This window comes from Mustela lutreola, chromosome 11, assembly GCF_030435805.1.
Source record: "Mustela lutreola isolate mMusLut2 chromosome 11, mMusLut2.pri, whole genome shotgun sequence".
Taxonomy (NCBI): domain Eukaryota; kingdom Metazoa; phylum Chordata; class Mammalia; order Carnivora; family Mustelidae; genus Mustela; species Mustela lutreola.
The window spans coordinates 90,105,823-90,131,485 of NC_081300.1; the positions used below are offsets into that span (position 1 = coordinate 90,105,823).

The 25,663-nt window shown below is 36.9% G+C and overlaps 1 protein-coding gene across 2 annotated transcripts in view; it reads left to right on the forward strand.

Annotated features, from left to right (window-relative positions):
• Positions 1–25,663, forward strand: part of MED13L (mediator complex subunit 13L) — a 294,362-nt gene that overhangs the window by 149,433 nt on the left and 119,266 nt on the right. For both annotated transcript variants that reach the window (XM_059139468.1, XM_059139469.1), the window contains exons 3-4: positions 274–358; positions 14,037–14,120. In XM_059139468.1, coding sequence (XP_058995451.1) covers positions 274–358; positions 14,037–14,120 — 169 coding nt within the window. The remainder of the gene's footprint in view (positions 1–273; positions 359–14,036; positions 14,121–25,663) is intronic.

Genomic DNA, 25,663 nt, shown 5'->3' on the forward strand with positions numbered 1-25,663 from the left:
TTTGAAGCATTGAGTTGGAGGGACTTTTGCCGGAGAGGGGTTTTACCATGCTTATATTTTGAAAACTTTAAAATTGAAATGTGTGATTTCCTTCTGTACATAGGTATTTTATGACGTTGGGCAAGTATTTAACTTCCTTTTTCAGTTTCAGCAAAAGATAATTCATTTCAGTGAATGCATTAACTTTGCTTTAGAAAAATGTTTTGAAAGTTAATTTTTATTTGGACACCTTTCTTACTGGTTCAGTTTTTTGTTTTGTTTTGCTTTTTTCAGTTGTGGAAGAAGGACTCTGGGAAAATGGCCTTTCCTATGAATGCCGGACACTGCTCTTCAAAGCAATCCACAATCTGTTAGAAAGGTAAGAGAAGGAACAGCAGCACGGTTGTCTTGAGACACTCAAGTGTAGTGCTGGGTATTCCCAGGTTTTCTTGTAATTCTCAGACTGCTTTCACATACAATTTTATGCAGATAAAATTATGTAAATCTCCTTCCTTTTATATTGATACAATTTTATACCTTAGGGAAGTTTTAGGAATAGCACAAGGAACTTCATATATCCTTTACGCAGATTCACCAGTTAGTTTTTCTTTTACCTCAGTTGCTTTTTAGTTTGTGTGATTGCTTGCCCTTTTACTCCTAACTTGTGGATTTTAAATTTATTTCCTGAGCCACTCAGGAGTCATTTGCACACTTGAGATGGTTCTTACTTTAACTCCTAAGTGTTTAGGTATACATTTCCTAAGGATAAGTGTATCCAGTCATGTAAGCACTGTGTAATTTTTAGAATTAGGAGATCTAACATTGATAAAATGCTGTTATCTAATCTGTAGTTCAGCTCAGAGGTCATCAGTGTCCCAGTTATGTCCTTGATATCTTAAACCCCTTTCCACTAAGATCCAATCCATGATCATATATTTTAGTTTTCATGTCTCTTTAAATCTAGAAGTGTTCCTTAGCCTTTTTTTTCCTTTCTTGACATTGACATTTTGAATGAGTTCAGGCCTTATGGTTTATATAATGTCCCTCAATTTTAGATAGTCTCCTCATGACTAGATTTAGGTTATGCATTTTATAGTAATACTATAAATACATAGAAGTAACATTGTGTCTTTCTCAGTATATCAAACCAGGAGGCCTTTGTTTTCTGTGTCAATGATATTAACATTGTTGATCACTTGTTTGAGGTGGTGTTCTGTCAGATTTCTTCACTGTAAATTAATAAATACTTGTTAACTATGACCTTTGTTTTCTGTCCTTGTAATTATTAAGTAATTTGTGGCCAGATACAATGAGATTGTTTAATTATCCTGTTACCACATTTTGACTTGTGTTTTATCTTCTTTTGTATAAATAAGAAGAGTTATGGCTGTGCTACATTAATTTTTAAATGTCACCATTCTTTCTACTTTCATTGTTTGACATTCTTTTTATAGGGAAGAGATTTTCGTTTTCTTGTATGTACGCATGTATGTATGTTTTTAATCTCCCCTAATCTTTTTAGTTATATAAATTTGGAGAAATGAATTTCTTTTTTATTCATTGGATTATAATTCATTACTACCATTATTTCGATGTGTAAATTCTTCCAGGTTTGACCACGGGAAGCCCCATCATGATGGCTTTAATGGCCTTTTGACCTGTCATTGTTCTAGTGCCTCTTTACTTTATGGCGTAACAGTATATTCCTGGCTTGGATAGTGTTTTAAGGGGAAAAACAGATGAGAAGGAATGGGTTAATTAAGAACTTCTATGAGAAAAACTTCTTCATTTCTGAGTCTTTATTTGGTACTTTTAGGTGATCAAAGCTGAAATGATATTCTGGTACTATTCAGTTCCTTAACCAAGCTGTTAGTTATGGTGATATCATTACAGTGTCAATGCTTAGGGGACCTCAGAAGGTGATAAGTTGTCACCATTTAAGTCACTCAGAAAGACCTTTCCCACCAAATATATCTTTTTCATTTTGAGCTTCAGTTCCCATTTCTGTGCTTTGAATTGGACCTAGAGGCCATCCATTTGTTACTAAGGCAGTACATTTTAGAAGCATTGATGTTTGAGAGTTGAATATTCTTAAATATTTCAAATATTTGATAATTCTTTCTCCTTTCGCCTACTGCAGAACAAAAGTACACACAAAGTTCCTTCAGGAAAATGTGGAAACTTGACTGTTTCTATAATCTGATGCCATCACAAAGTTCTTATTATCTGTATAATGACTAATGTATCTTTAAAGATTTTATTTATTTATTTGACAGAGAGAGAGGATAGCAAGAGAGGGAACACAAGCAGGGGGAGCAGCAGAGGGAAAGGGAGAAGCAGGCTCTCTGCTAGCAGGGAACCCTATGTGAGGCTCAATCCCAGGATCCTGGGATCATGACCTGAGCCAAAGGCAGACAGATGCTTCACTGACTGAGCCACCCAGGCACCCCAAACACAGTCTTTTTCATGAAAATTTGTAATGTATGTGGAACAAAACACATATTTAAAAAAATAGCTCACTGTGTTTTTTAATATTATTTTTCTCCAGAAAAAATATTAATTTGTGGTTGAACTATGTTCTTTTCAGTCTTTTGTGTTTTAAATGGGAGAAAATTAGAACAGAAAAGCTGGGAGAGAAAAATGGAGATAATTCATTTATTCTATGCCCATGAATTCCACATTTGTGATAAAAACTGAACTTGAGGGGTGCCTTGGTGGCTCAGGTGATTAAGCGTCTGTCTTCAGCTCAGGTGTCCTGGGAACAAGGCTCATGTCAGGCTCCCTACTCATCGGGAGTCTGCTCCCCCTTCTCAAGCACATGTGTGCATGTTCTCTCTCAAAGAAAGGAAGGAAGGAAGGAAGAAAATCTTTAAAAAAAACTCCTGAAGTTCAGGTTAAGTTATTATTCGATAGGAAAGTTATTTGTGACATATGCAGTATCATGCAATAAAGCTTCAGATAGCTAAAGAACTTTGGATTAGACCTTGGTTTGGTTTCACAGTCTGTTACTTGGACAGTTACCCTAACCTCACTAAGCCTTAGTAAACACTTTTAAATTAAGTGAAGGATATTGTGCAACTTGAGTTTTTGTTAGGTGATGTATATGATACGTACTGCATAATGCTTGACCTATTGTTACTGTTCGAGAATTGTTCATTCCTTTCCCCATAAATTTATTATTTTGCATACTTTGATTTGAATCCTCTTACAAGACTTTACTTTGAAATAGTATTTCTTTTAGAAAATAATAATCAAGCTACTTAGCTCCCTTACTACAATTTAAAAGGACAAGTTGAGATTTTTGGGAAACATTGTAATAATTCCTTTGCCTTTCAAAATAATGTTCTCTTTTCATCAAACTTTAAGTGGCTGTGTTGTATGAGTGAAAATTAGCCTGCTCATGAGGCAGGGAATCCTTTTAAATGGTGGTTTTTAGCTCTCTTTATTCATTATCACCAGAAACTGGTTTGGCTAACACATGCTTCTTGCCCTTTTGTTTGTCCCTAGCTTAGACCATTTCCCGTAAACTTACTAAATCTGTGTACAGCCTAAATTTATTAAAATACAGTTTCCTCTCTTATTTCTGGCTTGGCAGTTTTCTATCATGCCTTGCCCTTTCTATTCTATTCAGAAAGATTGACTGGGTTTCCCAGTGAGGGTGTTTTGAGTTTCTAGCATGAAAGCCAGAATTAAGGTTATTGAAGCAGATCATCAAGGAATGTATTACCTGCAGGGTGTTTGTGCTTCCCAAACTATTTTTTTCCTAGTTTGCATATTAACAAAGCTTATACTAGTGGTTTATTATTTCTGCTTTTTGTATTTTTTAAGATATGGATTTGTTTAATTAAAAAGCAATTCCATTAACTACCTTGAGAGGCTCTCACTTACAGCTAAGTAGGAGTCATAGAAATTGATCTTTTTTCCAAAAGGCAGCAGTTGCTAGTGAGCACAGGAGGATGAGTTACTGCTGTGGTTTATTAAAAATAATTTCACTATAGAAATTAAGATAACATTGTAAACTTGACACAGAATAATTTCATTTTTATTGCTATTGATTGGTGCTGAGGTAATACTTAATACTGTATTGATATGTGTAGAATATTTTAAATTCTAAGGCAATAGGGCTTAAAACATTTTATCTTTCATTTACTTATTCCTCCTATAGCTCTGCAGTATTTGCATACACTGCACTGTATATGCCTAGCCAGTGTCATCTGTTCATTACGAAAACCAAAAACCTCACTGTTGGTTACTCAAGAGCATTGTCCTTCAAGGTGTCATGTAGAAGCTAACATATCTGGCCTGTATAACATATCTGGCCTGTAATACAGGGGCACACATGGCAACACATCCATTTCTTCATTACCTTCAGAGATGGAAGATGTTTTACGTCTCTGCTCTGCCAGCTTAATTAATATATGACTTGGGCAAGTGACTTAAGCTTGCAGAGTCTTTGTTCTTTACCTTTAAAATGGTGAAGGATTGTTTTGCTCAGCATAGTGCCTTTCTCATTATAAGAGCTCATAAATGGCTGTTAATATTAGAAAATTTAAGGTGGTGTTCTGTCAGATTCCTTCACTGTTAATATTAGAAAATAGAAATATCAGTAATACTATTTTCAGAATTTGGACACTAAATTAAGTCAGTTAGCCTGTTTACCCAGATAATTCTGGAATCCTTTTCTATAATATCCTTTTTTATGTGGTCATCCTCCTTTCCTTGAAAACTTCTGGTTGTGTGAGCACAGCTTTCTAAAGGAGTTCTTTTCATTTTCAGAGAAATGTCAGAACATTCCATTAGTTAGTTGAATGTTACAGAGTTCATTGTTTGAAAGTCTCTTATGCTGAGCAGAAGTCTGTTTCCTGTAATTGTTTTAAAAAGACCTTAATCCTATTCTTTGGGGCTCATATATAATTTATCTAATCCTACTTCCATGTGATGGCCTGTTCAATATCTTGGTCCCCTTCAGTTTTTTGTTTCTTTGGTTTATGGTTCTTATCATATAATATTGGATAACCCCACACCCCCACCCTCCAGATATCTCTCTAGTTAGTCCCATTCTCTTCATTTTGACTGCTACTGGCCTACTGTCATTAAGTGTTTGATGAAGTTTTTCAGTGGCCTCCTCTATAGTCAGGTTAGGCTCAGTTATGCTGCAGTAACAGAAGACCTGAAAGATCTTACTATCTTGCAACAATTGAAGTTTTTTTCTTGTTCACGCTGCTTGCCCACTGTGAGTCATTTACTGGTAGCATTCTTTATATCCTCTTGCCTCCAGATAGGAATCATGTTGATCGGGCAGCCCTCTCAGAGACTGACTGGGCTCTTGACTAAGAGCAAAGAGTAATGGCAGGATGCATAATGGCTCATTGAAGCCTCTGTTTAGGAGTGGTGTATGATGTTTCTCTCGCATTTCATTAGCTGAGAAATTTGCCACCAAGCTTAAAGTTAAACGGATGAGGAAGTATTGTTTCTGTACCTGTAGGAGGTACCCAAGTCACATGGCAACAACTTGATGTTAATCCCCCACCCCCACCCCCAGGGAGGTATAGAGCGTATTTGAAAATACAATACAATCTACCATACCTCTTGACTGCGGCCTTCTTCCTTCTCATACTCTGTTCTCCAAATTGGTGTTGGTTATATTACTAAAGAACAGATATATTTTAAAAACACAGTCATGCATGTATTTATACACATTTTTAAAAACTTTGAACCTTATTGACTTCTTTTGGTATAGTCTTGTGATTTTTTTTTTTTTTTTTTTTGAGTCAGAATTTTAGTATCTGAGACTGTTTGGGTCTTTTAAGTTTTATAGTTTTAGATGATGCAATCATGCATATTTTTTCTCTTTTGAGATAGTAAGTGTGCTTATTTTCTTAAGGACTGATTATCCCTTTTGGGCAAAATACCTGGAATGATAAAATATCATTAATTTTGTTGTAACCTATGTAGACTGTCTGCCGATTTTCCCATCATTTTCTGATAATGTCCGAGTTCAGATTGTTTTCATCAGTCTTTACAATTTAGTGAGATTTTGTTATGTATTGACAATGAACTTCCCAAAGGTTACACTTCATGTTTCAAGTTCAGGCTGCCTCACAGTCCTCACTAGTGGAAAAAGAGCTAGGATGTGAAGAGGTCATGGAAAACTAAAACCTTCGATCTTTTCCACTAGTTTCTTTACTTGGAATTTTTTTTTTTTTTTTTTTTAAGATTTTATTTATTTAACACAGAGAGAGAGAGAGAGAGACAGTGAGAGAGGGAACCACAAGCAGGAGGAGCGGGAGAGGGAAAAGCAGGCTTCCTGCCAAATAGCTGAGCCTGATGCGGGGCTTGATCACAGAACCCTGGGATCTTGACCTGAGCCGAAGGCAGACGCTTAAGGACTGAGCCACCCAGGCGCCCCTTCATTTGGTATTTTTAATATTGCAGGTTTGATGGCTATTATTCCTATGTTACTGTAATTGGTGTGGTTTTCATAGTATACTGTATCCTTCTTACCTAACTGTAACTCAGTGAAATAAATCATTGGGTTGGAGAGGTGTAAGAAAAAGCCAAGAAATATGTGCAGTTCATATCACTGAGTTTTAGCGCTGCCTCAGCAATTTGCATCGCATGTGGGATTTTGGAAAATCTTGCATTCATATTGCTTTGTAGAAATGCTTAAAAGTGTCTAACATAATGCTGTCAAATTAAATGTGGTTAGTATATTTTAACTTTAATTATCTTAAGTTTTTAGAATAAAACACATAAATTGATTTTGATGGAACGGTATTTTTTTTCCTCTCAAGGGCAAATCACTGCTTTGCACACAACGGAAGATTACATACATGGGTCTTTTGAAGCTGTTATGCTCTATCCTGTCCATACTTACTTAGGGAGACTTTAATCTCTGAGTATTGGACATTTGTAAAACATAGTGGCCCTTTAGAATAGTCCACTGGTGCTGCTTTCCTAATGGATCGCCAGCATAGTCACCCCATGGTAGTTTATAACACAGCTATAGAATTGCCTTTGGCCCAGAGCTTCTTGGTTTGCCAAGAGTTGGTGTTTAGAGGGAAGATATTCATTTGGAAAAGTACAGTAAAAATAACATGGAAGAAGTTGGAATTATAATTATGATAGCAGTAGCATTATATTTGTGTATTATAAGCTTTCAATGTCCTATGATATTGTGATTTAATAGAGGTGATCATCAGAGGGCAAATGAGCACTGTCCTTGGATGTACTTGTTCAAAAATTTAAAAATAATTAATATATTCACATGAGCATGGTGGTAGGATCAGGCCTAGTTGAAGAAAAGGTGATATAATTTTGCAGCATTGAGAGTCCTTGGGTATAATTTGATAACAGCAGGAAGTGAGGAATCAACAAATTCCCATTTTATTGAATTGTGGTAGTGTGCAGTTCTCTAAAGGAAGTAGGAAAATGAGGTTTTAGATCTAAGGAGCACATTCTTTTAAAGGAAGAATCACTATAAACACTACACACACAGGTGGGTAAAGCGTGTATCTACTTATAAATGTCTAGAGAGAAACATTTTCCCCCTAAGACTAACTGATTTATCTATTTAATATTTTTAGGACAGAGAAAGGATTAAGACTTAAAAAGATGTGTGTCTGGACAGTGGGATTGATTAAAACAAAAAGTTTGAAATTAGAGGAGAGGTTCTTTGGAACAGCATTGGAATGGATGCTTAACCTTACAGAGATTTTGGAAAGGATGAAAATGATAGGGTTTACTTGGCCAGAGGAGACAGCATTCACCACTGGCACTACTGTGCCAGAGGGCACAGTAGGAACCCAAAATAATGAAGCTAGAATGGATCAGTTGAGAAAAAGTTTCTTCAGCTTTTTAGATTATAGGACTTTCTTTTATTTGGTTAGGAATTGGGAGCGATTTCTAGGAAGGAGATTAGTTTTTAGGAAGGAGACTTTTTTGCGTTTGTATTTGTATAGATTGGAGTGGTAAGGTAGGGGCTTTGATGCTGATGAGGAACTTCTGTTATGAAATTATATGAAATTGAGTTTATCCGAGCAGCTCCATAACGAGATAATAACACTAAAATGTACTTTGATTCAGGGTGTGGTAGAGCAACGCTGTCCTTGGACTTTTTAATCTTTGAAAACTGTCACACCTGCATACTTTGTGGTGCACAGAAGATCCAGAGCCGGTAGTGGCTCCCTTCTAAAGCTCCTAATGGTCCCATCTGGGAAATAGTTCGCTGAGCTACGCTGTGGCTGCTGCTCTGGCACTTGTGATCTTACACCAGGTCTGCCATGGTGTTGGGATTGGAGGTCAGGGTTTGCCAATTTGGAGGCACAGTCTTGTAGTTAATTATTTAGAGTCCTATGACTCATAACCCAGAAACATGTGTGCATGTATACACATACAAATGCACACATGCACATACGAGCACACAACCTGATTTCATTTTCATTTTTCAGGAGCTGTTTTATTCTTGAATCAGTGATTTTTTTTGGGAGATAGTAGGGGGCTGGGAATTATTTTCTAAAGAGAAATACTTTCCTGGAATTATTGCTTAAAGAACGTTTTATAAATCTGGAATCACATTGTGACCTTGCAAGATACTATTATGCTACTTTACTGAATTATGTCATATCTTGATAGGAAGGTAATTTTGGCAATCTCAGTAATGACTAGGGTTACTGGAACAGCTAGGCTTAATTTTCATTCTTGGTGCTATTTATGATGTTGATTTGAAGCAGTTTTTGGTAGAGGAAGTGTCTGATAGGCTATATTTGTCAAGTTAAATATAAATTTTGTCCCTTAAAAAATAAAGGTTTATAGAATATAAAAAGGTGAAATTATATTTCTGATGTTACTCAGTTTTTATACTTTAAAGTTCTCTCTTTTATTTTTTGAAAATATTTTATTTATTTATTTGACCGAGACACAGTGAGAGAGGGAACACAGGCAGGAGAAGTGGGAGAGGGAGAAGCTGGCTTCCTGCCAGGCAGGGAGCCTCATGTGGGGCTCGATTCTAGGATCATGACCTGAGTTGAAGGGAGATGTTTAATGACTGAGCCACCCAGGCACCTCTAGAATTATCTCTCTTAAAATGATTTAATTCTGTTCTTTAAGTATAATTGAATTCTATGGACAGTTGTGCTGGCCTTCCTATCTATTTTTTTTTTTTTTTTAAAGCATCTATGTAATTCCCTACATGTTGAATATCTACTATGATTTTAGTGTGGAGTGAGAGCTCATGTGCTATAAAAAAAGTGAAATATGTAGATTTTATTTTTCCTCCCAACATTATTCACTAGCTGGGAACATATACACACAACAAAATTCAAGTAATAGTATGAGGCTGCCAATGATTAATGGTTGCAGACATGAAGAATAACACTGTTATGTTGTGAATAGAAAAACACTCCTTAGTGTACAGCATTCATTTCTCAGATATTTATTGAGCAGCTACTAGTATAGAGGAGAACATATAGCATATTACATAACAGGCATTTAAATATTTGTTGAATATTGCCAGCAAATAAGGTAGGTACTGTGCCTGCCCCCAGATTTCTCATAGTTTCTTGGGGAAAAAAGAGCCATAGAAATGAATCATTACAACTCAGCGATAAAAAGCACTTTTATCTTGGCGATAAAAGTGCTGATTTGTAGATGTTAGAGTGCTGTGCTGGCTGATCTGGGACAAGAAAGATGAACAGAATTAAATTAGGGGAGGACAGGATAGAGTGGGCTGAAAGAGGGATTCCAGGCAAAGCAGGGTTACTAGTGATCAGTGGTATTTTATATGCAAGTTCTCACTTCAGAATCTGCCTCAGAGTGTTCACCAGCCCTGTGGAATTATATGCAGTGTTTTGCTCTTCTATGCATTTTTCAGGAGAAAGAGTCTATAATAACTTTTTAAAAATTATTATTGTTAAGATTTATTTATTTATTAGAGAGCAAGCATGCATGCATGTGCACAAACAGGGAGAGGCAGGGAGAGGGAGAAGCAGGCTGGATGTATGGCTCCATTCCAGGACCCTGGGATCATGACACGATCTGAAGGCAGCTGCTTAAGTGACTGAGCCACCAAAGTGCCCCATTAAAATATATATATATATATATATATATATATATATATATATATATATATATATATAGGTTTTATTTATTTATTTGAGAGAGAGAGGAGTCTATAGTAACTTTCATTATAGTTACTTATACTGTAAAATCATAACCACAAAATGATTGAGAACCAAGGGCTTAGTCTTTCAGTATAAGTCGGCTCTTGAGCCAACCTGTATAGTCCCAGGCATCAGGTGGTAGAAGTGTCTTCCTCAGCAAAGACGCACTCCTCTCTTATTTCATCCCACGACCCAAGTACAAAACACCAGATGGAAATTCTTTCTTTCTGTATTAGTTTTGGAGTATCCATATGTCTCTCTGTTTCTCTCTCTCTGTTTGTGTGTGTGTGCGTGAGAGAGAGAGAGAAAGAGAGAGGGAGAGAGAAATTGAGTGAACTTTGTTTTTTGCATCAGGTATAGTTGAAACTTGGGAGATTGAAGAGTGTAAAAATTGATAGTGATGGTTGCTCAGTTCTTTAAACCTGTTTCTTGAGTGAAAAGAAACTTCATCCTCATACTTAACCCATCTTTACATCTGAGTAACTAATTCTGTCTTAGGTTGGGGGTCAGGGCCACAGTACTCAGGAACTTCATTAATTTTGTCCCAACCCTTTGCTAACTCTCTGCCATATCACTGCTGAACATGACATTTGAAATTGCTCCCTCATGTAAAGATAAACCAGTTGCGAATCCAGTACTTACAAAACTGAATAAAAATACTGCAGTTGACCCTTGAACAACATGGTTTGAACTCCATAGGGTTCACCTACACCTGTTTTTTTTGGGGGGGGGCGGTGGTGGTGGGTAGGGTTCAGTACAGTACTGTAAATATATTTCTTCTTCCTTGTGATTTTCTTAATATTTTCATTTCTCTAGCTTGTTTTATTATAAGACTGTGGTACATAATACACAAAACATACAAAATATAAAACAGATTAACATCTGTTTATGCTGTTGGTAAGGCTTCGGTCAGCAGTGTGCTGTGAATACTTAAGTTTTGGGTGAATCGAAAGTTACATGCGGATTTCAGGTGCACGGGGGGTTGGAGCCCCGAACCTTAGATCGTTGGAAGAGTCAGCTGCACTTTACTCATAGCAATTTTGTGTTCTCATGTTTCTCATGTGTAGGAAATCACTGATCACATAGAAACTGATTAGCAGTTGAAGATCACTAAGTCATTTATGACTATCATTTGGAACCAGATTGTTTCAGGTTCAAGAGTCAGTAGTTTCCATGGTTGTTTTGTGTATTAGTGATAATAACCGTTTTTGACATTGCCTGACAAAGAAGTAGGATCTATAGTGGGAGCTCCAGCACAGCGAGTCAGACTCTCAGGATTTTCATGAGCTTTTTGCCTTTTGCCTTTGTACTTGAGTGGTCTTGGCTATGTGCTGCTCCATTACCTCTAACCCCTTGTTTGTTTGTACTGGAATGAAATCAGCAAATAGGACTTGTGACTTCTACTTCATAGAAGGGCAAGGATTTTGAAATAAGCTTTATTTACACTTTGTCTTTTTTAGTCAGAGATATTTTATCTGTTTTTCTTTTCTGTTACACTATCTGAAGCCTTGTTTTTTTTTTCCCCTGTACTTAAACAATATATTCATGTTGTTTTTTCTCTTATTGAATAAATGGTTCTTTTGAATTCTGACCTTCAAGACATATATGAGAGTATGAATACTTAAGTGTTATTTATTAAGTGAGGATGTGTGGCAGTAGAAGACTGTGTTTAGTGTTTGATGTGATTTTGTACCTGTTACATGCCCCATTGCTTTCATGCTAAGCATTGTCGATTTTTAAGAACACCTTCAACTTAATAACAGCTCTTAGAGAATAAAGAAACATTAAATAGGCTCATCAAATACATGATGAATCTGGACTTTGAAAATGAGGAAAGAATTTCAGAAATGAGACAGCATGAGAGTCCGTATCTGGTAATAGTTAAATGTTCTCGTCTTGGGATCAGCTGTATACCTGGGCTTACTCTCCACTCTGCTGTCAGTTAGCTGTGTGACCTTCTGTAGGTGATATTCTCACTGGGCCTTAGCTTCTCCAAGTGTAAAAATTGGCATATAACATCTATCTCATAATAGATTTTACAATAATTAAATGGTATACTGCACCTGGTCATCAAATGTGGTGATGGTGGTAGTGATGCTAGTGGCAATTATTGGTAGTATTATTGGAGGAAGGAATCTGTCACCAGCACTAGAGTGTTTCAATGGAAATATCTTTCCATCCATCCATCCTACCTGCCTGCCTGCCTGATGAATACAGTGAAGTCTCAGAGCTAAGGTACAAACTGTGGAGATTTGTTTTAAGTTTCATTTCTTGAGTACTTCCACCTTATTGGGTATTCACATTTCCTGTTCTTTTTTTTTTTTTTTTTTTTAAGATTTTATTTATTTATTTGACAGACAGAGACCGCAAGTAGACAGAGAGGCAGGCAGAGAGAGAGAGAGGAGGAAGCAGGCTCCCCGCCAAGCAGAGAGCCAGATGCGGGACTTGGTCCCAGTACCCTGAGATCATGACCTGAGCCGAAGGCAGTGGCTTAACCCACTGAGCCACCCAGGCACCCTCCTGTTCTAACTTTAATGGTCACATGGTCTTTAACCCTAAAAGCAAGTTAATTTATAATCTTAGGAAAACAGATTGCGTTGCTTTAAAAATGATTTTCTACACTGTGAGCAAGAAGGATTGTTGTAGAAATTTATTTTCAAAATAAAAGCAGTTGAAGCCAGTGATTTTTTGGTGCAGCAGTGCTCCACATCGGCTCTGCCCACAGGGAGTAACACTGCGGCCGCAGAAACCATTGCCATTTACTCACCCATCTGACCCGTAATGAGTTGGGTGAAGGCTTGAATTGTTTCCATCCTCCTTGATGGTATGGAAATTACAGAGGGAAAAGCCACGTGCAGAATTGCCTGAATATTGAATAAAGAATTGCTATATAGCTCTTTTACTGGTGGTTAGAAGAATTACTCCAACTTTCTGACAGGTTTTCTTACAAAGTATATGTCATTTCATTGAATAATGTTAGGGATTGCTGAATTTCATCAATTTCAAAATGTACATTTTCTCCCACATTTTTATATTTTTAAAATCAAGGATACCCCTTGCGGATGATGGCATCTCGGAATCGGCCAGATGGCAGTTATGATATAGCTGTCATCTGCCTGCACAGAAGTGAACTTGGTCATAGCTGCCTATATTGTTGTCACTCCTGTTGAATTGTGTGCATTTTTGGTATCATATGAGTGGAGTCGAGTTGCCATTTAATGTGTCATCAGAAAGGTTACCCTGTGACATTGAAACACAATGTACATAATACAGCATGGAAACAGAAGTGAGGCCCAACTTAGATATAAGGGAAGCTGATAATTGCTTTTAAAGAAATGGTTGCAGTTCCTTCTTTCCTGCAAAGCCATTGCCATGTGCTTCACCACGCCTATAAAAGAAAACACCCCAAGTAGAAGAGGCTCCACAGTGCTTCTCTTTCTGAGGTCTGTGCGAAAGCATTGCATATCACATGCCAAGCCAGAAAGTCAGCATTATAACTTGCGAAATGAGCATCAGTAACTAGGAAGACTACCTGTGAGGTACTCTTAAGGAATGCTACTCATATCCCCAATATTCTTGATGACCCAAGAATGGAAATAATGCTAAAGTTTGTTTGGTTTTGAAGTGATTCAGAACTTTAAGACATTTCAGGAATATATCCACCAATTAATTGTGCATATTTTTTTCCATGTGCAAGAATAACGCATAATAAAATATGCCCAAAGTCAAAGGTTCTCTTAGCATTTTGTAATGTAAAAATTTAAAATGATAAAACATTTTGACAGTTTAGCGATGTTTTTATTTTCAATAGCGTATTTCATCTGCGATTATTTGATTTAATGACTCGCTAATTTGTTATTGAAACTATAAATATAATTCTTGGTGTAATTATTGTAGGTGCCTAATGGATAAGAACTTCGTTAGGATTGGAAAGTGGTTTGTCCGACCCTATGAAAAGGATGAAAAACCAGTCAACAAAAGGTGAGTCTTATGCTTTTAGTTTTCATTCCTTTTGCTTGACCACTACTGTGTTTTGGGAAGAGGTGGGTGGGGGAAGCAACTTATGTATTTTCTAATAACCTTAGTAATTTAGAGGTATTAAAATAGATTACTGGATTACATTTTATTAAATATTCTATAAATTTTGTGGAATATTGGAAATTGGACTAGAAAGATTATCAATAATTTATGTGTAAACCCCTTCTTACGACACTATTTGGAATGAAAATATTCTATTTTGTTATTTTCATTGTCCTTTTTTTTTTTTTTTTTTATAAATCTTCCTTCCTTCAAGTGTTATATAGTGTTATATGGCATAACTTTAAAAATAGTCAGCTGAATTCAAATGGTGATAGTTTTTATAGAATTGATTGATTCCCCTTAAAAGTCAGTGAATACTTCTTTGAGAATTCTCCAACCAGGACAGTAAATTATTTTTCTAAACAATCCTAAATTTGCAACTATTTTTTATTGTATGCATGGCTTTAAAGGCAGTCCTTTATACTAAACATGCATGGAATTTTAGATCAATCAAACCAGGATCAAAAGCCAGAGCCTTCAAAGCCACATATTTACTCCACTTACCTCTCTGAACACAGCATAGACTTAATTGGAGTCCTAAGTTGATGGGTGATTATTTCATTTCTGAAGAGGAGTGCATACAATCTCAATTCTATTTTACTGTGTGTGAGCTTTCCCCATGCTAAGGATTCCAGCTTCTGGCTGCAGATAAGAGCTCTTGAAGTTTTACATGGTAGCCATAAGGTTAGATCCTTTTAGGTAGTTTGCCACAATTTTGGCTGACAGCTCCTGCTTCTTTTGGAACCTTTACTTTCTTAACTTTTCGTGTTCCTACCAGTGATTTAATTAATTAGCATTAACTGATTGAGCTGCCCAGGCGCCCCCGCAAAAATGTATTTATGATCCTAGCCACTAAACCACCAGGTAGCACCAAAAATGTATTTAAATAGGAAGTAGGTGTTATGTATAAAAAAGTTTGCCTGAAAAGGATAATAAAACTTTTGGTTAAAGAGTGCTAATGTGTATGGGTGTGTAAAAGTGTGGTTTTGTTTACAGATGCTTTGATGGAGAGAAATTTTTTTCTTTTGTTTATATTGATTTGGTCTAACTAATGCATTTGTTCCATCTTAGTGTTTCCTCAAATTTACAGATAATGTAGATTTTCTGTAACTCGTTTAGGGTTCAGGTGGGCTGAACTGGTGGTTCAGGTTTGGGCTTTTAGGTTGATAAGTGAATGGTTATATATGGTGTTGCTTTTATACGGTGTTGCTTTGATACAATGATCTTTACCATTCATTGCTGTGCACCTCTTCATGCTCAGTGTTATTCTTACAGCTGGTGAACGAACAGAGCTGGTTCCGAAACTTTTGAACCATAGCTATAGGCATTTGTATGGTGATTTCACAGTAATTTGGGGATGATGGGGAAATGTGGAAATAAAAAAGGGACTGAAAGAGTAGCAGTCAGTATTTTAATAGTAAAAACTAATGTTTGAAGTTAAATGTAGTTACCAGATCTATTTTATATAACATCTATATATCTTTGCACTGGGATTTAAATCCCAGAAGTATTCCTAACTTTAGCAAACCAAATGTAACTGATACGTGTAGTATATTTAGATAATTTAATTTGTAACTGGGAGGCTGTTGATTTCTGAGCAATGTAATTGAATTATTATTTTTGGATTTTATATTCATGGTTGAAGGTAGAACTTCATTTAAAAAAAAAAAAAGATTTTATTTATTTATTTATTTGACAGAGAGAGAGAGAGAGATCGATCACAGGTAGGCAGAGAGGCCGGGGGAGGGGGTGGGGGAGCAGGCTCCTTGCTGAGCAGAGAGCCGGATGTGGGACTCTATCCCAGGACTCCTGAGATCATGACCTGAGCTGAAGGCAGGGGCTTTACCCACTGAGTCACCCAGGCGCCTATAGAACTTCATTTTCTTGTAGTATAGAAATGTTAATGATCAGATCATGATCTGAGCCAGAGGCAGATGCTTAATGACTGAGCCACCCAGGTGCCCCTGTTACTTATATCCTTAAGAATATAATAGGTACGGGGCGCCTGGGTGGCTCAGTGGGTTGGGCCTCTGCCTTCGGCTCAGGTCATGATCCCAGGGTCCTGGGATCGAGCCCCGCATCGGGCTCTCTGCTGCAGGGAGCCTGTTTCCTCCTCTCTCTCTGCCTGCCTCTCTGCCTACTTGTGATCTCTCTGTCAAATAAATAAATAAAATCTTTAAAAAAAAAAAAAAAAAAAAAAAAAAAAAAAAAAAAGAATATAATAGGTAGGAAAGAAAACTTTGGCTTTCTCCTAAAGAGTTGTGACAACTTACATCAAACATACACAGTTTCTGGGTTTCTAAAGAATGTTGAACTTGAAAAAAACTTTTTTCTTTCCAGGATATGCTTAAATACAAACCAGTGAAGGGGCGCCTAGGTGGCTCAGTTGGTTAAGCATCAGCTTTAGGCTCAGTCTTGATATCAGGCTCCTGGGGGAGCTGGGCTCCCTGCTCAGTGGGGAGTCTGCTTCTCCCTTTCCCTCTGACCCTTCTCCCCCGACTTGTGCTCTCTCTTTCTCAAATAAAAATAAATTTTTTTTTGAGAGATATAAGAATATCTCTCAAATTAAAAAAAAGTGAAAACTGCATTCCTTTAAAATAATTTAGAAATTATTCATGGAGATTGCTTCTGTTTAGTCTCATGTCAGCCTGTATTTGATTACTGCAGACTTGAAGTTTACACACTTTATTTTTTGAATGCTAATTTTAGTAAAATAATTGATTGCTCCCAGTAATCATTCGAACCTTTGATTTTTTTCTAGTATCAGATGCACTAGTATCAGGCATTGAATTAACGCCAATACGTACTTTGCTAGTGCATTTTCTGAATTGATCAGCTGTTTCTTCTTTGTGGGCAAACCTACCTGCTCTTGGATGATACTACAAATAGCCTTATATAGTTTTAAATATTCTAATTACTTTCGTATGTGCTGCTAGGAAATATGCATGTGTGGGAGCTCATATATACTTGAAAGTATATAATTTTGACCACTTCTGTGTTGTTTCATCTGGGTATTTTTTCTACTTTAGAGCCACAGATTAATTTCTTTTTTATGTTTTCATAATACCTCACCTATATATCCAAGAAATGCCCTCACCTTTTGGTTTTAATAGCAAAAAAAGAAAAAAAAAAGGATTTGATATAACAAGATGAAGTACTTTGATGTAGGAGAATATTTAGAGCACTTTAAAGCTTCCCTGCCCTCTCTTTCCTTCCCACTACCTTCCCTGCATTCCTTTTGACTTCTCAGGCATCTTCCCATCCTTTTCCCTTTACTTTTCTTATGATGCCCAAGTTATCTGTGTTTCCGTCTAGAGATGCACAGATGAAAAGGCAGGGAAAGGAATCCCTCATCCAGACCATAAGCAGACATGTAAACAGGTGCTTGCAGTGTGAAAGGTAAAGGGAATCTCTTCTTAGTGTGCAGAAAAATATGGTCATTGGTGATCATCATTTTCAGTTTTTATCATAAATTGACTTTTTACAGGTGGTACCTTTTGCCATGTATCTGGTGATGAGGGCTGGCTGATGGGAAATCCATAAAAGATTATTAATGGAACAGTTTGGACTTATCTAATCACACATCCCTAGTTTCACGGCCTTTTAAAAAAATCTATAAAACATAGTCATTTTCTGCTGGCTTATCATTTTCAGTAATTATCTGCTGATAAGATATAGCAGAAGATACTATGTATTTTGTCACTTGAATATATTTGAGAATTGTGTGCAAAGTGAGAAGAGAGATGCAGTTAGAGTCTTGAGGAGTGTTGGCATTTGCAGGTGGGTAGAGGAAGAGGAATACACAAGGAGACTATGAAAGGTAAGTGACAAGTGAGAGCCAGGAGGGTTGATGTCACCAAAGCCACGGATTTTTAGTTTCATGATTCACTGTGGCTGCCATACAGGCTCTGTAAAATACATAGTAGAAAGATGGGATAGCTTTGGCAGTTATGTAGTCAGAGTGACTATACCTTGAGCAGTTTCAGTGGAGTGGTGGATTTGAGGTTGTAGTAGTTTGAGTTACAAATGCGGGTTGAAATGAAGACACTGAATATAGGATTCTTGCTATATTGACTACAACTAGATGCAAAGGGAAAAACTGCTGCATTTAGAGAGGGAGGAGAGAAACATTAAAAAAGAGCCTGTGCTAAAAATCAGTGTTAACTATCTGTGGTTTTAAAAAGTGTCTTTCATGTAGTACACACTCTGTTTTGTTCACAAACATTATGCAGAGAAGGATTTTAACTGAAAGACCAGTTCAGCTAGAGGTGATGGTAGTTAACTATATGCTGTCCAGGTAACTCTTCTTTTCTCTCTCTTTTTTACAAAAAGATCTTTATTTATTTATTTGAAATAGAGAGTGAGCTCACAAGCAGTGGCTGGAGGGGTGGTGGGGAAGAAGCAGGCTCTCTGCCCAGCAGGAAGCCTGATGTGGGGCTTTACCTCAGAACCAGGACCTGAGTGGAAGGCAGACATCTAACCCACTGAGCCACCTAGGTGCCCTAGGGAGCTTTTTTACTTTGTTTTTCTTTCTTTCCTTTTTCCTTAATAACCAAAACAGAATTACCACCATTTTAAATTTTTTTATTTGTTCTGTTAGTGCTCTAAAGGAGACTACAATCAAAACTTATATCCTCAACATTAATAATTGATTTTCATAGTTTAAAATTGTTTCAATACATATTGCCTACTTTCAAGAAGGATTTTAAACACTTTACAGTAAAATATATACTTTGTTCTTTAATGTACTACAGAGAGAGGGGAAGGGAAGCAGGCTCCCTGCCAAGCAGAGAGCCCGATGCGGGGCTTGATCCCAGGACCCTGGGATCATGACCTGAGCTGAAGGCAGAGGCTTTAACCCACTGAGCCACCCACGCGCCCCTGCCATGGGTTTTCTAATATCAGATTGTCTAGATATCATGCTTTTCACCTCCATTTAGTTTTTAATATACTTATGGTCAGGATTTAGTGAAAATCATCATCTTATGGGCACAAGACAGATTTTGAAAGAAGCACTAAGAATAAAGACCATATTTTATTTTCAATAGAGTAGTTTTCAGTTCTGCAAATTTCCACTGTATCTTTCTCTTGCTTCCACTGAGAATCAGCTGAGATTACCTATTTTGTTAATTCACTATGAACACATTTTCCTTTACGTCTGTAAACATAATTAAAATAATTACTGTAAAATCTTGGTTACTAAATACAGTATCTGGATTATATCCATTGGTTATCTTTTGTCTTTATTATGGGTTAGATTTTGCTTTATCTTCATCTGGTGAATAATTTTGAATTACATTTTGGGCATTGAAAATAATATAAGGACTCTGGATTCTGTTTTATTTCACTGAAGAATGTTGATTTAGTTTAGGCTTTTGTTTTGATTTGTTTTAAAGCAATGAACTTTATCTGAACTTAGACTCCAACCTCCTGTCTCACACCTGCGGTGGTTAGCAGTTGAAATCTTTTTACTTCTCTTAATGTAAGGTTTCTCAATCTCAGCATTGTTGACATTATGGGCCAGATGATTGTTTGTTATGGATACTGTCCCATGCACAATAGGATGCCTAACAGTATCCCTGGCTTCTATCTGCACAATGCCAGTAATGCCTTCCTCCTTCAGTAGTGACAATCCACTATGTCTCCAGATATTGCCAGATGTCCCTTGGGAGGCCACAATGCCCCTGTTTGAGAAACCACTGTTTTAGTCTTAGTTGCAGGGGTGTCTACCAGAGATTTGGTCAGAATTTTATCTTCACTGTCTTCTTCCCAGGCTTTTCCTTTCTCATTTTCTAGATGCTTGGTTGATCTCTCTCTCTCTCTCTCGCTCTTCCTTTTTAAAGATTTTATTTATTTATTTGAGAGAGAGCATGAGGGGGGAGGGTCAGAGGAAGAAGCAGACTCCCTGCTGAGCAAGGAGCCTGATGCAGGACTTGATCCTGGGACTCCAGGTTCATGACCTGAGCCACCCAGGCGCCCCCAGCTGCTTGGTCTCTTTGAACTCAGTCCTCTGGTTCTTCAAAGCCAGTAAGATTGGAATTTGTATTAGTTTCAGTCTCTGCATGTGGCTCAATCTGTGCTCTTGTTAAAAACTTTTTCTTTAAAGAAAGGGGAAGCTCACACAGTGCTGTTGCTTCTTTTTATGTGTAGACTCTTGTCCCCTCTTTAAGTTCTTGCCTGTGTTTAGTAAGTTTATTATTTAGTAACATTTATTTTTAGCAGATTTTAATATTTTCTTCACAAGTTTGGTTATTATTTTTCGCAGGGAGAGAGCTGTTGGTTTGGGAGGAGCTACTTTATTATTACCTGAAATGGAACCTAATGAATATTTTAGGACAAAGAAAAACACTATAATTTTGTTAACCTGCTGTTAACTGTGCTTCACTTAGATTTGCACTGTTTTTCTATTAAAAATAGCATCTGGGCCTGAGACTTTAATTTTAGTATTTTAATTAATTAATCAAATGACACCTGTTTTCTGGGTGATTTCAGTATTTGGGTGGTATCAGTTGTTCTCAATTTATTAATTAATGGCTTTTGTGTTATATACTGTTTTAAAAATATTAATGTTTATAGTCTCTTCCCCCAAACTCATAAGCACAAAACATCTTTTTAAAAATGTAAAGGCATAGGGGCGCCTGGGTGGCTCAGTGGGTTAAGCCGCTGCCTTCGGCGCAGGTCATGACCTCAGGGTCCTGGGATCGAGTCCCGCATCAGGCTCTCTGCTCAGCGGGGAGCCTGCTTCCCTCTCTCTCTCTCTGCCTGCCTCTCCGACTACTTGTGATTTCTCTCTGTCAAATAAATAAATAAAATCTTTTTTAAAAAAATGTAAAGGCATGAAAAGTTTTTATTATTTCTTTTCTAAGTTGACATTTATATAAAGCCTTGTCCCAAGTCACATTTAAAACTTTACAGAAATATTCGTAAATAGTCCTTGTTAATTTCCTTTAGGGAAAGAGGTAGAATGAGAAATGGGACAGGACAGTAAGAGAAAGAAAGTTTCAGGAGGTTACCAAACTAAAGAAAGGGCCAAATGGGTCCTTTCTTTGAAAGGTGAGATGAGTGCTCTCAGTAAAATGTTGGGCCTGTGGCATCTGCATAGGATGTTGGCACTAGGGGGAAAGAAAGCATTACAGATTAGAGTTAGATTTCAGGACATTTCTCTTTCACCTTCAGGCAAGGATGTTCATTTCTTAAAAGAAGGTTAAGAATACTGTTTGAAATTGTTGCTTTTGGTTGACTTTATGTAATTTTCTTCCTCACATCTTTTCTTCCATCATTTTATTGAAACATAATTTAAAATGTTAAGATTACATAAGCAAATTTCACTCTCCTTTAAACAACTGAGCCTAGGTTTGTGCTTTTTTTTTTTTTTTTTTTTTAAGAATGGAAATTGTTTTTAGGATTGTTTAGGCCTGAGTAAGATAACATTGAGTAAGATTAGGTAAGATAGCATAAAGTGTCTAGAACCTAGCATGCAGCTGGGTTTGTGTGTGTGTGTGTGTTTAAGATTTTATTTATTAGAGAGATAAAGAATATGAGTGGGGGAAAGATCAGAGAGAGGGGACAGGCTGACTTCCTCACTGAGTGCAAAGCCTGATGGGTTTGAGATCATGACCTGAGCCGAAATCACGAGTCTGTCACTTAACCAACCAAGTCACCCAGGAGCCCTGTGGCTATTGTTTTAATGGTGGTTGATTGCCATTAGTGGTGGAAGAGGTGGGTGGTTGTAATTATTTAGAAAAAAAGTTAAGGATAAATACAATTTTTTATGTTTCTGGTAGGTTCCTATGTGAGAGGACGATTGCTATTAAAATATTTTTATATGTGATTGCATTAAATGAATTAAATATTTCTGCTATAAACCTATTTATATAATGGCTACAAGCTATATAAGAAATGGCATATTGTATCTTGATTCTACCCCTAAAATACTAATATGAGCTGTTTCTCTGTTTTTAAAGCCTTTTTTTTTTACTTCATATTTTAAGGTCTGATAAAAATCATCTCCATTCTGGTGTAAGTTTCAAAACATGATACTTATTTGCATTCTAATTCTGTTGCTGAACTTTTATATAAAGGAATCAAAGGGAAAAAAAAAGGAGAGTACTAATGTATTTTATAGTCATCTGGCTTACCTCTTTGGTATATTTGAAGTGTTCGAGAATATTGTAAAAATAAAGCTTTTATTAAGTGTGATTCTTAGAAAGTATTAAATGTGTATCTGAGAACCTATCAGGCGAGCATGATAATATATACTTCATTTAGGGTTTATTAATAGTTAGGTAAAGTTGAAGCATTATAGCTTGCTATTTATGGTTGAAGAGTTTGGAAACCTCTGGGTGCTAAGATGTAATACTAACTTATATATTATGGAACCTCCTCCTTGTCCTAATGTTGGGTCTATTGTTATAGTCTTCTGCTTGTCTGCATCTTTTTTTTAAAGATTTTATTTATGTGACAGAGAGAGACACGGTGAGAGAGGGAACACTCTGGGGGGAGTGGAAGAGGGAGAAGCAGGCTTCTCGCTGAGCAGAGAGCCCGATGTGGGGCTCGATCCGAGGACCCTGGGATCATGACCTGAGCCGAAGGCAGACGCTTAATGACTGAGCCACCCAGGCGCCTCTGTCTGCATCTTTTGACTTCAAGTTTCTCCTGGTTCTAATCACTCTGCCCTGTATAGACTTGACCTGACTTGTCTTCCCTTCTCTTTCCTTCCCTTCTCTTTTCTTTTCTCTTCTCTTCGTTTCATTTCTTTTTTTCTTTTAAATACATATTTTAAGTTTTTATTTAAATTTCAGTTAGTTTCTTTACAGACTTCTGTCAGACTACTCTTGGTGAGGTACTCTCCCACATAAGAATGCTATGTGGTGTCAGCTATGTTTTAGATGTTACCCGCACTTTATCTGGCATCCCTGCTCCCCAGTAGAAGCCTTTTTGTCCAGCCACAGTTGCCTTTCACAATTCCTAGCATTGTCTAAACTCCTTTTCTCTTTGTGCATGATCTTTCTCCCCCAACCCTTCTGCCTTGCCTGGCATAGAGTTGACTTTGATCTGTCTTCTTTGAGCTGCTATGGAGGCAACTTTTCTAGCTGTTTTTACCCTGGCATTTTACCTCTAAATTTATTAAGAGTATGTTTTCACTTCTGTTCTTATTTATTTATTTATTTAAAAAAAAAAAAAAAAGACTTTTTTAGTCTTCACTTGAATTTATACTAAGGAAGATGAGAATTTAGTCTCCTTCATTTTTTTGCTATTTCTGTATCATTCCATCATTGACTCTTTAGAACAGAATCATATTTTGGTGTCCAGTGTGCATCTTTTTTCCCTTTTATTCTACTCTACATCTATTAATTTCTAGTACAAAGAATATTGAAGGTTTTGTTGAACTGAATGAAATACACTTTTTTGTTGTGAATCTATTTAGTTTGCCCAAGGATGTCTTAAAAGTCCTCTAACTTTACCTCTAACTACTAAAGCATTGAGTTGGATCATTTAAAACAAAAAAGATTGCCTTTACCATGCTTAAGAGATGATTTTTTAGGGACACCTGTGTGGCTCAATCAGTTAAGCATCTGCTTTTGGCTCAGGGTCATGATCCTGGGATCCTGGGATTTGAGCCCCCAAGGTTGGGCTCCCTGCTCAGTGAGGAGTCTGCTTCTCCTTTTCCCTTTTCCCCCACCCCATCCCCACTCACACGCACGTGTTCTCATTTTCTCTCTCTGTCTCTCAAGAAAAAAAAAAAAGTTGATTGTTTAAAGTATTACATTTTAGAAATTGGTTACAAATCTTTGATTCTTATAATAATTGGCTTTATGTGAGTTTTTCTTCAGTATTATTATGTTATTGAAGGGTTTCCTCAAGTCTCAAGTTTGAGCAGTTGGGCTCTTTATTAATTACTTCAGTTTAAGCGTTGCCTAGTAAAAAGCCTACATTACTCTGTTGGATGTTGTCCTCCATTAGCGCTCTGTGAATTACTACTCTTATTAGTAGAAGCAGCCTGAACACATTTTGAGATTTTAACATGGCTCATAGAAAGAAGGGTGGGGTGAGGGGAGGCGCTCTAAATTGGTTGTGCACAGAAGAGCCTAGAAGGAACATTGGTGGCCAGCATTTGAAGTATTAGTATGTACTACTGAAATTGACCAGTGTAATTTACAGAGTGTTACCAGTTACTGAGGATGTAAGAAAACAAAGAGATACGTTAGTATGTATGATTGAAGACAATTGGTTAAAGTTGTTCTGTCAGCTGAGATTTAAACACAACAAAGGATAAAGTAGAAGGTAAGATTCACTGAAAGAGAAAATTGGAATATTAGCTGGAGAATCTTAAACTTAATCTCAGTGGTCTTAAAAGTATTGTGTCAATTTCATTGTAGCATGCCACCTCCCATCTTTTGTTTCTTTCTTTTTTTTTTTTTTAAAGATTTTATTTATTTATTTGACAGAGAGATCACAAGTATACAGAGAGGCAGGCAGAGAGAGAGAGAGGAGGAAGCAGGCTCCCTGCTGAGCAGAGAGCCCAATGCGGGACTCGATCCCAGGACCCTGAGGTCATGACCTGAGCCGAAGGCAGCGGCTTAACCCACTGAGCCACCCAGGCGCCCTAAGCCATCTTTTGTTTCTTAATTATAATTTTAAAGTCTAGAATTTAAGCTTTGTATCAGAGTGTGGTTCACATCTCTGAAATACAGCTATCTTTTGCTGACGATTTGTTGTGTCTTTAAATAAGTAATATTTTCTAGGCCTCAGTTTCATTATTGAAAAGAAAGGTCACTCTCAACTAGAGTTCCTTAAAGAAAGAGCAAGATATTGTGGTATCCCTGAAACCCCCACTATGTGAAAATAGAAAAACTGGGACTATGTGCTTTTACTTTTCAACTTTAGCTCTACAGCCCTCTGTTTACAAGTCTCTTAAGGACTTATAAGCTGGTTTGGAACATTGATTATAATCACGTAAATACATAACTGTCTTGCATTATTCCTTAATAATTTTAAGCATGTTGTGGGTTCAAAAAGGTAAGTTACTAACAATACTGACAAGGTCTTCTCTTTACCCTCAACCCTTAGAAACATACAGTGCTAAAAATACCTAGTGAAAATTCAATAAAATATTTGTTAAGTACATTTCAAACCAGAGGATTCTTCCATTGAAGGTTATTACTGGTACATTAGAATGTGTTTCACTTTTGGAGTACAGTACAGGGTATGTTCTGGAGATGCTGTAGAACAAAGAATTTTGTATTTGTGCTTTGATTTTCTGTAAATGAAGCTTTTCAGATTTCCAGATTTCTTTTAATTCTTCTGAGTACATCATGAGGAGGCCTTCAGTTGGGATGCTGGTAACTTGTGTATCTGATTTCTTTAAGAGCTAATGCAGTAATTACTTTGAACAAGGCAGATAGTTTCAGAAACAGCTGAAGTTACCGAGGTGTCACGTTGGA